The sequence below is a fragment of the Sinocyclocheilus rhinocerous genome, unplaced genomic scaffold (genome assembly GCF_001515625.1).
Source record: "Sinocyclocheilus rhinocerous isolate Xijiao unplaced genomic scaffold, SAMN03320098_v1.1 scaffold1198, whole genome shotgun sequence".
In the NCBI taxonomy this organism is placed as follows: Eukaryota; Metazoa; Chordata; class Actinopteri; order Cypriniformes; family Cyprinidae; genus Sinocyclocheilus; species Sinocyclocheilus rhinocerous.
Window position 1 is genome coordinate 1098087 of NW_015649585.1, and position 15185 is coordinate 1113271.

Here is a 15185-nt window from a genome sequence, read left to right on the forward strand (position 1 = left end):
GCACCCGGCGCCTGCTCGGGAAATGTCATGCCCCTTTACCATAGCCGCCTGCGAGCTTCAGTGTAAATATTGCGTCAAAATCAAATCAATTTGAGCTCGATTTAAACCCGGATGATTGTAACCACTCTAAGTTCTTCTGCTTTGGGAAAGCTAGCCTGTCTCCGACATAGTGATAACACTCGTTGCCTTCTCTAGTGCAGCTCAACCAGGTCTCGTCCCATTCGTCGTATTTGTGATATCACAAATCCCGGAAAATATGCGTTGTAGTCCAAACGAGTCGTTTGTTGTAGTTTTTGAAAAGTGATTTCTGTTAAATAAAATATCTCATTTTGAATTGGACTTTGAGCTTTGTTACTTTGCAGATCTTTTTTATGCTCAAACAGCAACATTACAGACTAACTAAAGTTGAAAAAGTGAAAGCATAATAGGACCCCTTTAAGGAACAGATCAACACTTTAGTTTAGGGACCAATTCTCAATATTAACTAGTTACTTATTAGAATGCATATTACTAGCATATTTATTGTTTATAGATACTTATAAAGCACATATTAATGCCTTATTCAGCATGACCATATTTTAGATCCCTTAATCTCTACCCCATACCTAAACTTAACAACTACTAACTATTAATAAGCAGCAAATTAAGAGTTTACTGAGGCAAAAGTCATTTTACTAATAGTTAGTTCATAGTGAGAATTGGTCTTTAAACTAAAGTGCAACCAAGATTTTATTTACTGAAAACTCTGACAGAATTTTCATTGATTAACATTATAATTAAATATCTTCAAACAGTATTGTGGATCCAGACAACCTCCGAAGGTGACCTGAAATTATTTTTTTTGAGAAACACTTCAGTATCCATCACATGCTACAACACTTTCAACTGTAACGTTAACATGAGAAGAAGCTGTTGAAATGAGACTTGAGTTTTTGTTTAGTGGTAAAGAGATCAAACCCCCTATCTACTTTCTGTTACCTGTCTGCGCAGCGGGATGCTCTTGGCCAGCTTGTGGACAGCCAGCTGGCTGTTGAAGTCGCTTTTCTTGGCCGAGCTGTGCATTTTGGCCAGCACGGCGGTCACCACCATCACACAGATGAGGAAGAAGCCCACGCAGTAGATCAGCACCTCCAGGTAGGTCTGGTTTGGCAGTGGAGTTGGAGGAATGGCTAGATTAGGAAAGAAGGGAGCAATGCAAGGTGGCAGAATGGAAGGGAATGAGCTTGCTGAATGCTGAAGGAATGATGATGATGCGTTAATTTACCTTTGTGTGTTAAAAATTAGAAATTCAGTCTATACAGGTGCAAACAGAGCTCGGGATTCTGTACCAGCAAAGCTTGAATCTTTGACAATCACTGCAACTGACCCTTTGCTAAGTCCAGCCTTAATGTTACTGAGAAATCCTACTTCAGTCCGCCATATTATCAGACAAGTTTTTGTGCTTTCTAAGCTTTTAGAAAAAAGTTTATAATGGAATTTTGCATAAAATATGCAGAGACTTATAAAACGTTGCTGGGGTACTTAAAATAGTGACACAATGTATCCAGAGAGGACACACAGGTTCGTTTGTTCGTTCATTCATTCAAATTAATTTAATAAGTCTTGATGCAGTGGATTTAAGTATTCAAATACCCTCATTTCCAAATAAACATGCATATATCAGTAAAACACCTACAATTGCTTTAAAGTAAATTAAACTTGTTAACTATATTCATGTAATAATTATGGAAGTCCACTTCCAATAATTGTGTAATTATACATTATTTTATTTTATTTTTTTACAAAAAAAGTAACTTTTTGTGACTTATTAAATCACACAATTTACAAATTATTTCTTGCAATTCTGAGTTTATATCTTGCAATTTTGATTTTCAAGAAGCAAGGTAAAATCTTCTTTCCCGTTTTTTTTAATTATTTTTTTTACTTTTTTGCATAATTTTATCTCTTACCTATATATACTGAACAAAATTATAAACGCAACACTTTTGTTTTTGCCCCCATTTTTCATGAGCTGAACTCAAAGATCTAAGACTTTTTATATGTACACAAAAGGCCTATTTCTCTCAAATATTGTTCACAAATCTGTCTAAATCTGTGTTAGTGAGCACTTCTCCTTTGCCGAGAAAATCCATACACCTCACGGGTGTGGCATATCAAGATGCTGATTAGACAGCATGATTATTGCACAGGTGTGCCTTAGGCTGGCCACAATAAAAGGCCACTCTAAAATGTGCAGTTTTACTGTATTGGGGGGTCCGAAAACCAGTCACTATCTGGTGTGACCACCATTTGCCTCACGCAGTGCAACACATCTCCTTCGCACAGAGTTGATCAGGTTGTTGATTGTGGCCTGTGGAATGTTGGTCCACTCCTCTTCAATGGCTGTGCGAAGTTGCTGGATATTGACAGGAACTGGAACACGCTGTCGTATACGCCGATCCAGAGCATCCCAAACATGCTCAATGGGTGACATGTCCGGTGAGTATGCTGGCCATGCAAGAACTGGGATGTTTTCAGCTTCCAGGAATTGTGTACAGATCCTTGCAACATGGGGCCGTGCATTATCATGCTGCAACATGAGGTGACCCTGGACCACAAAACCAGTCATAAGGGTCAATTTTGAAATTGAGTTAAATTGAGTAACTGAATAAATAATCTTTCCATTGATGTATGGTTTGTTAGGATAGGACAATATTTGGCAGAGATACAACTATTTGAAAATCTGGAATCTGAGGGTGCAAAAAAATCTAAATATTGAGAAAATCGCCTTTAAAGTTGTCCAAATGAAGTTCTTAGCAATGCATATTACTAATCAAAAATTAAGTTTTGATATATTTACAGCAGGAAATTTACAAAATATCTTCATGGAACATGATCATTACTTAATATTCTAATGATTTTTGGCATAAAAGAAAAATCGATTATTTTGACCCATACAATGTATTGTTGGCTATTGCTACAAATATACCCCAGCGACTTAAGACTGGTTTTGTGCTCCAGGGACACATATTTTAGATCCCTTAATACTACAACATACCTAAACTTAACCACTACCTTACTAACTATTAATAAGCAGCAAATTAGGAGTTTGAGACAAAAGTTGTAGTTAATAGTTAGTTAATAGTGAGAATTGAACCTTAAAATAAAGTGTGACAATTTTTCATTTACTATGTATTTATTACATGTTTGTTAATAAGTATAGCAAACATAGGTGGGACGGAGCTTAGCAAAAGGTCAGTTGGAAAGGATATTTTGAACTGTGACCCTAACGGTCAGCCTGTCTAGCAGGTATGAAGATGTATAAGTATCTGCTGGTTCAGAAGTTTGAAGCAAATCATATTAGCAGGAGACCTCTTTTATTCTAGGCCATTGTTTTTTAACATTAACCTGAATATACATATGCAATTCTTTGTAAAAGCACAGACACACTGATGCACACACACACATGCACAAAACAAACCAAAAATCCTCTTAAAACAATTCTGGAGATGGCGTCGTTCACGTGAGTGGCGCATTGCAATGGACACAAACTCCTATTGTAGCATGATAATTACTTCTTTCATGGATCAGGTTTCATGGCACATTCTTCTGCTTATGTGACTAGCAGGAGAAGGAAATCACTGCTCATGATACTTGGCAGCTCTCGCTTCGAGATTAGGCCAAAAAATGGCCTTATGTAAACTCATATGAGACATTAAATTTGCAACACAAATACAAATGTAAATTGAGAGGAATGGCTTATCTGGGTGGACAGACAAAATCTGAGCGGGTATGCATTTCAGTATAAATGGAGAGCTAGGTTATGAGGGTAAAATTACATGAGAAGTCTGGCTGATACAGATATTTCCTATGCTATTTGGTTGGTGTTTGTCTGCCCCAAGGCTCTGGTTCATAATACTGGGTTTCTTTCACACAATTCATGCACACAAAAGATGTTATTGTGTCGTGTATACATTTCACACAGCACACAACAATACACATGCAAATGCATCTCATTGACAGATCACTTCTCTTTGACCTCTCTTTTAATAACTAAATGAACAATCAAATATGAATATTGAAGTGTGAACATGAAGCTCAAACGCTAAAGTTATTGTATTTACAAAATGGGTTTTGTAATAAGACTTAAGCCCACAATTTGCTGACTGCAACATGCAAATGCAAGAAAACCAGCATTCAACAGTGAGAATGAAATTTCATTCTCAGGCGTTGAATGTATTTAAGACTTAGACCGACAAGCATCTTGATAAATTGAATCTACTTAAATATATTTAAACAGATTCACCCTCTGAGTGAGGCATTTATCAAACCAGAGCCAAAGAGGAAATGATGTCAGCATAGCCTTTATGCTTAAAATCATGCTCTTTGCGATGCTTGACCAGTGTTCAGGCAAACAGAAATGTTAACTGGAAACAGGTTAATCTTGAAAAACTAGGAAAAGTGTTTTATAATATAAAAGTTTATAATGGAAACAAAGCTTTGCCAAACCACTAGCCACAATATGCCATCTGTTCTCAGTTGTTATTTGCTATGCTTTACATAACTTCTTTTGCAGTTAAATTACAGTTTCTGACATACTTTGTGAGAATAATTAATTGTTAAATAATAATAATAATAAATAATTGTTTGCCAAATGTCTCTAATTAGGTTAGCAGTGCACAGAATCTTTGTTCATGTTGCGCTGGTCAATATAAATACTCTTAGTTATCTTGGTAGCACTTTATTTTACAGTCCTGTTCTACATATATGTACTACGACTAGGTACTAAACCTAACCTTAACTCATATGAAATCCAAGTAGTGAACTTTAGTATTTTTGTAAGTACTTTTTAATGCAATCGCTCTTTACCAATGCCAGTCGGCCATGATTATTTTATTCCGCAAGTGAATAAATAACATGGGGTTAACAATATAAAGCAAGGCACCCACTAGGAGGCAATCCATTAGAATGAAACTGCTTTAATAAGTCCACTGTTACAGTCGTCAACTCACGTTAGCGTTAACGATTTTTCAAAAGTACTGTTCCTGTCTTTGTAAATATTTAACAATAAATTAATAACAATAATTATAACATTTTATATAACAATAACAATATAAAATAACAATTTATTATAACAATAAAGTAAATATTTTCTTTGTGCACCTCTAAAAAGTTCAAAAAAGTTTTACTCTAGAGATTGTCGGAGGTTTGGCTTCGCTCCGATTCCATTTTTCTAAAGAAAGATTACAAACATGTCATTTTGACATGCTTCGACTGACATTTCGAGCGTCAGTCAACACCCAGATGAATAAAAAAACCACAAAGCAGACACAAAGGGGTTGAAGAATGGTGCGGTTCACAAAGAATACATTTGCATTGTTATTTGCTACAAAAACACTGCATTACTTGTAATTTAAAGGGGTCATATGGTGTTGCTAAAAAGAACATTATTTTGTATATTTGGTGTAATGAAATGTGTTTATGCGGTTTAAGGTTCAAAAAACCTTATCAGCTCCAGGCATGGCGAAGCGATATCGTCCTCTTTTGGAAGACCAAACAAAGTAGTTTCGCTTTCACAACGACGCACACAGCGACTTCACGTGGCGGCGGCGGCAACAATACTACAGCGAGAATCAAAGTTACACCTTCTTTCTTTGCGTGAACATTTGGGCGGCGTTATGCAAATCTTCCCACATCGTGACGTAGACATGTGGGGGCGTGTTAGAACGAGCCGTTTTAGGTAGGCGTGGCTGACTCTGAACTTTTATAAAGAATATCTCTTTGGATTTGAGACTTTAGTCTTTGCAACTTTACAGATCTTCTTTATGCACCAAGAGCTTGTAACACTCCAAAGAGAAAGGAAAAATTGAAATCACATCATATGACCCCTTTAAGTAAACACAAGAGTAAATGTTTACTGGCACTGACAATGGGGCTCTGAGGCCAATTTAATAGCTTAAACAATTAATGACATTCACATGCTAGGATTCTCTTATATGCTCAGTATAATGGTTTGCTTTTTTATTGCATTTTTGTCAAATTGATTGAACATGAGTCACATTTATGAAAAGTGAGTCTATGCGCTAAAACAGAGTAGGGTTATTTTGTGGTCTAATGGAGTCCAGTAAAGTAAATTTTAACAGAGCATGAGGGTCAAAAACAATACTTTGTGCTTTCCAATAAGTCAAACCTTTGAACAAAGTATTGTTTGATTTTATGAAGAAACAACGCAGTGATGTGACCGAATTCAACCCACAGTGTGAACTGCCGCTGTTAAACAGAGAGAAGAAACCAGCAACCGAAAGAAGCACCACAAGATACCTTTATAGACAGTCAACCATGCAGAGTGATGGGAGTGGCCGATAGAGTTTCCAGCCAAGCAGGTGTACTCTCCAGAATCCTCTAAAGACACATTCCTGATCTGCAGTACCTCCATCTCCTTATCCGTGGTGTTGACGCCTGCCGTCTACAGAGAAAAGAACCACAGGATGAAGCCGGAGAGCTCCGGGAAAACCCACCAGAGTTGAGAGAGAGAGAGAGAGGTTTTGGATAAAGAGCGGTGAAGGTCTGACAACATAAGAGAAAGGCGTTGGAGAAACACCCTTCAGCACCCTTAAAGAAATCAGGACTGCTCCCTGATTGGATCCTTCGATGATCCTGCTGACAGGTTTATGGTTGGATGAGAACGGAGCACATGGCTCCACCTGCTAGAGGCCCAACACCGGAAGATGAGGGTGACGTCCACCCCCTAGAGTCCACATGCACAAGACGGGCCCACATGGAACATTACCCAGCAGAGACTGTACCGAATTGCTCTCACATACTTACATATTCAGAAAAGGAAGCAAAAAGGGATTAGAAAGGCCTGTTAAAGAATGTGTGACAAAGAAAGAGAAAGAGAGTCAGGATGCCAAAGGTAATGGAAGTTCACTTACTGGAACGATACTATAGTACCGATTGAATCTGTCAACACACAAGAAAATACTGGGATGTTCTATTTTGAAAATTGTGGCCATCTTCAGAAGTGAGTACTATTGGCCAGATAATATAAAACAAAGACTAGGAAAAATAACACGATTTTTTCCGATTGATGTGGACTGTTTAAAAGGTTTCTCCCACTTGTGTGGAAAGCAGGAATTATTTTTTTTTGCAGTTTCTTCTTTTTTTTTTTTTGTAATGCAAAAGCAATCAAATATACCATGAAATGTTAAATTGTAGCCTTTCTTCACATTTCTAAATTTTACTTGAAAGCTTGATAAATATATCCAGACTATATGCTTTTCGTAGAATTAGGAGATTTATATTAATATTTGGAGTTTAAAATAAAGGAGAGTGTTGAATATCATTCATTTTTATGTGAAGTTTTACTGGTATTGTATTAATGCAATGTTTGCAATTGTGACAACCCTATGAGGAAGAAAGAGAGATTGTAGAATTTAATTATGAAAGCAAAGCAATAGCAAAGTTGAGCCCAGTAGAGAATAAGCCCTTGAGCGAGCTGAAGGAATTTAGACGGGCACATTCCCAAGGTGCCACTGAAACGGTTTTGAAGTGCAAGAGAGCGCAAGTAATCTTCAGAGGGCATGAAACACACCCTTATTAGGAGGGCAAAGTGTAGCACAGAGATGGAGAGATGGAAACGTCCAGTGTAAACAAAAGCCAAAATACTTCCAGTTGCTCTGCTGGGATTTTCCATGGCGTCATTTACGGCACCACAGAAAATAAAAAAAAGAGCGACGAAGTGGGAAGATGTGTCGCGGTCACCTAAAAGCCTGATAACCGCTGTCTCTACCTCCATCTAACGGTGTATGTCTGCCTCTTTCTGCACTGATATATCTCTGTAGCAGGGGTCGTGTGTTACCTTGCAAGTGTTTAACGACGGTGAGCCATGCTGATTGGTTGGCTTGGCCTATATAATTGGCCACTTTACATATATACTCCCCACTTTCTTCTTCTGTCACGTTGCACAGCGTCAAGACCTGTGTGTCCGAGCTGTTGACCCCAGAGTGCTGCGGAGGCCAAACATATGTCAGAGGACAAGCACAAAGTCAAACAACGAGGTCACTGAGATCCCAGCAGTCACTGAAGGACAACACCTGCCATTACTGATCTTATGAAATACATTATGACAGTCTGCCAAGAACATGGCTCATATTTTCCCCCAAAGCTGTTAGTCTTGCTTCATTTGCTCAGGTGCTCCGTCCATAGAGGTCAAGAAATATGGTGAAAGTTACTTTAAAAAAGACATGCACAAAGATTTTTGGACACGGATGTTTAACAGCAACAGAAAAGCTAAAGATCAACACAGATTTCTGAAATTTGTATTTAAAAGAATGTTCCAGGTTACAACATGAGCAATATCAGCAGTATCTGTGACAACATCAATTACCACAAAAAAACCTTATACGCACTTGGAAATTGGTTTATGTTTGCTTCATAGACTTACACTGGAAAACTAACAAAACTAAAACTATTAAAAAATATATTTTCAATAATTTAAATATAGCTGAAATAAAAAAGATGGAAAAAACTTAAACTTATTTCAGTTTAGTGCCAAGTTAGCATTTCTAAATGTTAAAGTTTAAGTGACTACGTTTTTAAGTACTAAAAATACTAAAACTGAAATAAATTAAAGCTAAATATAAATATGTAAAAACACAGCAAAATTTCTAAATCTAACCAAAGTTAAAATAAAAACTGAAAATATGAAAACTAAATTAATTCAAAATATTAATAACTACTATTACAGTATATCAATAACACCTACTACTGTAGAACAGTGAAAATATGGAAAGCTGGAAAATTCGGTCAATGGCACGGAAGCGTCATCTCATAAATGATGGAAAATTCCATTAATGGCAAAGTAAGGATTAATTGACATAGACAACACGGAAGCAACTTTAATCAAACATTTAGGTTGACTGGTTAAATGGTTTTTACCTTTAAGATCCGAACATATGGCAGTCCGTCAGGGCCGACTCTACTGCCATTAACCTCAATGTGCTTCAGCCACTGGATGTGTGGCTGAGGATCGCTGAAGACTTTACACTCAAACTCCACGTCACTCCCCACCACTACTGTACGGTTAGCAGGCAACCCCGCCTGAAGAATCGGCCTGTGCGGTGAACGCTCTGAATAAAACACACAAACACACTGTACACAGTTAGTGTTGTTGAAATGATCCCATTAACATAAAAACAGATTTTTAATCCTTTTCTCCTCTTAAAGAAATCTAAATTGGAATCTACATTACAGCAAATTGAATATTCAACAGATGTTCAATAAACACTAATGTCATATAGCCTGCAGGAAGGAGCCTCTTTAACATGCAGGCTAAACGTTTATTATAATTGCTGTAATTTGGTGGAAATGAGAGGAAATGTTATTTTAAGCCACAGCCCATCTCTCAGGCCTTCTGACTAAAAGACAACCTGCCACTGGCTCTTATTGTGAGTCCAGAGGTGTCCAAAATTTTACTACACTGCTTTAAAAAAAATAGTTGATTTTATTTTAAGTGTTCATGCTGCCTTAAAATTTTAAGTTTAGTCAACTCAAATATCCAAGTTTTCACTTAGTACAAATTAACATTTTAAGCTGACTAAATGTTTAAGCTAATACAAACCCTTATTTTTTTTAAGTTGAACAATTTGTTCTTGACTATATTATGTTAAATTGTACAGTTTGCAATCAAATTAGGGCTGCACGATTAATCGAAATTTAATCGCAAAGGCGATAAATAGCGATTAGGCAGAAGCTGCGATTGTCATGCGTATCTTTCAGTGAAGCACAGTTCTGTAATCAGCAGTAAATCTCCATCCGAAGGCCAGAGGGCGCTCTCGCGCTGAAACTCCCAAATACACCTCGCAGAAGAAACCCAGGAAATGCCTATAGCGGTTGCTGAATAAACAGAAGATTTAACTGCTTTCATTAATTCAACGTGACTAATAAACACACGACTACGACAATATATGGTTTATCAGAGTTCGTCTTATTATAATTTTTATTATAATAAAGTATATAATAATGCAATGCTAGTCGACACAGCCTTTATTACTGCTTAAAATACTATGAAGTATGTTGCGTGCCTTATTCTGTGTAAGAAGCCACATCATCTCACAGAAGGATTTATTTCGAACACTCGACTGACGTTATGAAGTGAGTTTGGAGTAAAAATATGTTATTAAATGTGGTATTTTCACGTGCTTTCAGATGGAGCAGCATTTACTACACAGAGCCGTAGGTCACTGACAAGCTATGCAAACAGCTTTCATAATCGCAGAACTATTTCTTCGATTTCATAATCGCGCGATTAAATCGTCTGCGATTATGAACGCGATTTTGCGTAGCTTGTCAGTGAACTACGGCTCTGTGCAGTAAATGCTGCTCCATCTGAAAGCACGTGCTTGAGATTTACTACTAATCACAGAACTGGCTTTAATCACAGATTAATTGTGCAGCCCTAAATCAAATTATCTTATTTTCTCTACATTTAAATAACAATAAAAACAAGTTAAAACTAAAATTAAATTAGAAATGAAGATATGCTTCAATAGTAAATTTTTTCCCCTACATTTCCCCCTCTTGTGATATAGCATGGTAGGCCAAATCAAACGACATTCATGGGCCAACTACTGCCCACAGGTTCTGGTTTGGCTATCTTTGTTGTAGTTGGTACCATGCAAATCTGACTTTCAAAAACTTAAATTTTTTACTATAAAACTAAATTTCTTAATCTCTGTGGCTGCACAATAATACATTCAGCATCAACTACACCCCTTACATGCATTATTTTGCTCTTCATTTTCTGGTACTATGGGAAAAAAACACTTTCATGAGGGAAAAAAGAGAAAGAAAAATGAACTTGCCCAATGAGTCCATTTCTTTTCCTCAAAATCAAAATCATGCACATGACATTACATCATAATTTCAACCCTTTAAACTAAGTAGGACCTTCCCAGGAGGACTTGATGGCACAAATGTGTGAATGTCTTCTGTGTGCCAAATTCAAACAGTGTCTTCTCATCAATGTGTATGTATGGTGCAAATGATGTCACAGTGGGCTCCGTCTAGATGGGTGTAGCACTGATTTATTTGCTACTTAATGAAGGCATCAATCAAGTCCACGTCAGCCAATCAGTGTTTAAATTACTTTATTCCAAATACTCTGATTTCATCTTGAGCCACTAACCGCATCTCTAACTCATCCACGGCATCAAGTAAACACTTTGCATTTGCAATGGATCATTTAACACGCACCATCAACGGAGTCCACATGCCTGTCCTTGACAAGCAAACAGACATTCGCACGCAAAGTGTAAAGTCACCCGTTACTTCGGTTCATTTCAGGGAAGTAATGGTAACCATTAGTGGTGCTGCGCCAGAGCATTAGCTGCATGGTGAACAACACCCATTTGCATCTGATTGACTCAAGTAAACATTGCAGTGGTTCTGCGACCCTCCCTTGGGGATCATTTGCCATCTCTTGTGCTTTGCTAATGCTAAAAAAAAACGTGAATCGATTTAATCAGAGGTTTAGCAATAAATCATTGCAGCTGAGCTAGTGGGCAAGGGGAGACCAACACAAATTTGCTCGCATACAAAGAACAACAAAAAAAGTTGGACTTAACTAAAACTAAAATTCAAAATGCTGAAGACAGACAAGAAAAGAACCATGACTGACCGACTACGTCCAGCTGGTAGGTGTGATTGATGCTGCCGTATTTGTTTTCCACCAGGCAGGTGTAGTTGCCTTTGTCTGACGGTACCACCGACTCCATTATGATGGTCCACATGTGCTCTCGAACCTGTGCAATAAAATGCAATTAAAGTTATCACATATTGTGGGAACTATTTAGAAAAAAAAAGTGTGTGCACATAAGTAAAACTCTTCAATTAAAGGCTTCTATAGACAAAATCTTCATGCAGCCCAACATGTGAAAGCAGAAAACTGCTAGATGCATTAGAGGTCTGATTGTCTTTTAAGATCATTTCAGTGAAAGGCTGAGGAAGTTTAACGAAGTGTGTTGGCAGGTCAGTGAGGCACGAGATCAGAGCCATGGAGAACAGTGTGTATCCTGGTGGAGAGTGGGAAACGGGCCACTCCATGTCCACTAATACAGACCTCTTCTCAAGCCAAACGCTCTATGAACTGCCAGAAAACACCAAACTTCAGTCTATTAAAAAACATATGTCTGCTAAGCAACATAGACTTCTACAAACCAGCAGAGTTTTCAATAAATGTATATTTTTATTAAAATATTTACAATATATTTATGTATTTTTTGTATATTAACTATAGCAGATATTTTCAAAATTTTTGTTATTTGTGAATATGTACTTAATATTATTCTCATTAGACCGTTTCACACAGTTAAATGTGGCTTCAGAAGCACAGAAGTGTAATTTTATGGTACTTCATACTGCCTTTTTTGTCCTTGACCACTATCTCATTATGTTTCACAGAAATATGAGTGTACGATAGGTTTGGAATGACACGAGGGTGAGTAAATGACCCATTTCCATTTTCGGGTGAACTAAACCTATAAAGATCCAGCAGACAGAGCAAGTGTTCTCTGCAGTAACAGCTTTTCTTGATTAAATGAGATTTAGGTTGGGCGAAATTAATAAGACGTTATGGCTTCTCGGCCTACAGAACCCCAGATGTGAGCTGCTACACTCGCAGTCTGCCTGACTTCCTTTTCACAATCACTTAATGTAAATGAACAATTGTGCCAGACTCTTGTTAAACAAAAGAAACCGCGAGAGACTGGGAAGAGTGCTGGGGGAGGTTACTACGGAAAGCTGCAGGGCCCCTTAACGGAAGCCCCTCACACTCCTGGAGCTCAAAGACACATTTAATTGAACATATGAATGCACCTTTATCCCTGTGACATGGCTTGGTTAAAAAAAAAAAGAGAGCATAGTGCTTGGTTATACTCAAATGTTTGTATAAACCATGTCGATGGACATGTTACTGTGTGTGCGTGCATGTGTGTATGCATTGCAGTGGCCTCAAACACTCTCCAGATGGTAAAGTGTGTATGCGGTGAGGAGAGGAAGAGGACTAATGTCTCCCAGCTGGAGAACACCTTGATGAGAAACACAGACGCTACAGGTCCACAATGACACAAGCAGAAAACAGCGGAAAATATCACTTTAATGTTCATGTAAAAGGGAGTTGAATGAAGAAAGAAAAATGTCATTAAAGAAATATTTCAACCCAAAAATTAAGATTCTGTCAATATTTACTCATGTTGAATTTCTAATCCAGTATTCTGTTTTTTTTTTTTTTTTTAAGAGAAATTATGAATTTTCACAAAAATCTTTACACCGTTTATTTTATAGCTCAAAAGAAAAAGAAAAAATCACCATAAAAGCATCATGAAGTACTCCATACAACTCATACGCTATATTCAGAGTAAAGGCTTGTTAACACCAAGAATGATAACTATAACAATAAAATTGTTTTAAAAAATCATTTAAAATTTAATAATTTTAATTAAAATAAAATAATTGCACAATCCACATCACAACTATAACGATATTGGCACTGAGGAATGATAAAGTTGGAATCACTTTCAAAACATTTTTCCAGCTGAAGAATGATAAAAACACTGACAACCAATCAGAATCCATCCTGTTTTAAAGAACTTGAGCATTTAAAGTGCAGCACAAGCTTATAATAATCAGACAGTTATTGTGCATTAGTGTGGACGCTAAAATGGTTATCATTATAGTTATTGTTCTCGGTGTGAACGGGCCTTAAGGCTGTCAAACATGAGGTTTATTCTTGAGCTGCGATTGACCATATTTGACGTGCTCTAGGTATGTGTACTGATCAATATTTTTATGTGAATAAAAGCCTAAATTAAATCTGTTAATCATATGATGTGATCGTCTCTCTTCAAAAGATTTTGGAACAACATGAGGGTGAGAAAATGATGAAAATTGGTAAAATACCTTTTTAAGTTCTATGCACAACTTTGATATATTTTGTTTTTGGTCCTTTTTAAAGCTTGGCAGAAGTAATTACTATAAATTGTTGGTAACACTTTATTTTAATGACCAATTCTCACTATTAACTAGCTACTTATTAGCATGCATATTACTAGCATGCTATTATTATTGGCTGTTTATTAGTACTTATAGAGCACATATTAATGCCTTATTCTGCATGACCATATTTTAGATCCCTTAATCTCTACCCCATACCTAAATTTTATAAGCAGCAAATTAGGAGTTTATTTAGGGTAAACTCTTAATTAATAGTGAATATGTGTTCCCTATTCTAAAGTGTTACCAAATAGTTTTTATATGGACAACAGATGCATAAAGAAAATTCTTTTTTTGTGTTCCATAACAACACAGTACCTGGAAAAATCAATAGCAAATTTGATTCATTTTAAATTAAAACATTACGGTGCATAACTAGAACAACTGTGGTCTGAATTACACATTTAAAAAGCGTGAAACAAGTGAACTGAGGCTGAAACTCAAACAAAGCACTACTACTAATGATGCTTTGCTAAGGAATTTAATTAAACGTTTTGTTGCTTTGGGTCTGTTGATATTCAACATGGTCAAATGAGTAAATGGACAGAGTTGGTTTATCCTGGAGTTTATTCTTATCTGTCTGAGCACAACCAGATGAGTAAAATGAGGACAGACAAGCAAGAGTAGGCTGCCTCCACCAGAAACCCACGGCTCCAGTGTCTGCCTTCCAGGCACGGCTATTCAGCCTCTGTCATACTACAGTGAGGTGTCTGGAAGACAGATCTGCTGAGGACGAGGTGCCCTTTTAACCCCCAAACCAGAGTAGCTGGCTAGCAAACCTGGAGTTAGGTAACCAAGATGTTGTATGTTTCATGATTTTAATGGGTTGTGGTGTAGTTCCCTCACCTTGTAGCCTCCTATTCGCTGGTCTTTCTTAAACTCTTTGCCGTTCTTGAGCCACTTGAGCGTTGGTGTAGGGTTACCATTGGCCTGGCAGCGGAACTTGACGGTTCTGCTAGCGGGAACCGCATGGAGCTTCTTCTCCATCTTATCAGGTTGAGCCCAGACGGGTGCCATTGCTGAGGAACAGTCAGAAAGCACATAAAATAAGATTGAGAAAGTTAGATTGGTCATTCAAAACCACTGATTCAAAAATACAATGTGAACAGGGTTTGAAATTAGCACCCGCCAACCCACCAAATGCGGGTAAAAAT

At 37.2% G+C, this 15185-nt stretch overlaps 1 protein-coding gene across 7 annotated transcripts in view; it reads right to left on the minus strand.

The window, feature by feature from the left end:
- LOC107710851 (fibroblast growth factor receptor 1-A) overlaps positions 1-15185 on the minus strand; it is a 57937-nt gene that overhangs the window by 16107 nt on the left and 26645 nt on the right. For 3 of the 7 annotated variants that reach the window (XM_016515712.1, XM_016515709.1, XM_016515710.1), the window contains exons 5-9: positions 14878-15050; positions 11660-11783; positions 8920-9110; positions 7841-7988; positions 973-1169 (exon numbers count right to left, since the gene is read on the minus strand). In XM_016515712.1, the coding sequence (XP_016371198.1) occupies positions 973-1169; positions 7841-7988; positions 8920-9110; positions 11660-11783; positions 14878-15050 (833 nt within the window). Of the gene's footprint in view, positions 1-972; positions 1170-6300; positions 6446-7840; positions 7989-8919; positions 9111-11659; positions 11784-14877; positions 15051-15185 lie in introns of all 7 variants that reach the window. The other 4 variants (XM_016515715.1, XM_016515711.1, XM_016515713.1 and 1 more) reach the window with 3 other exon arrangements.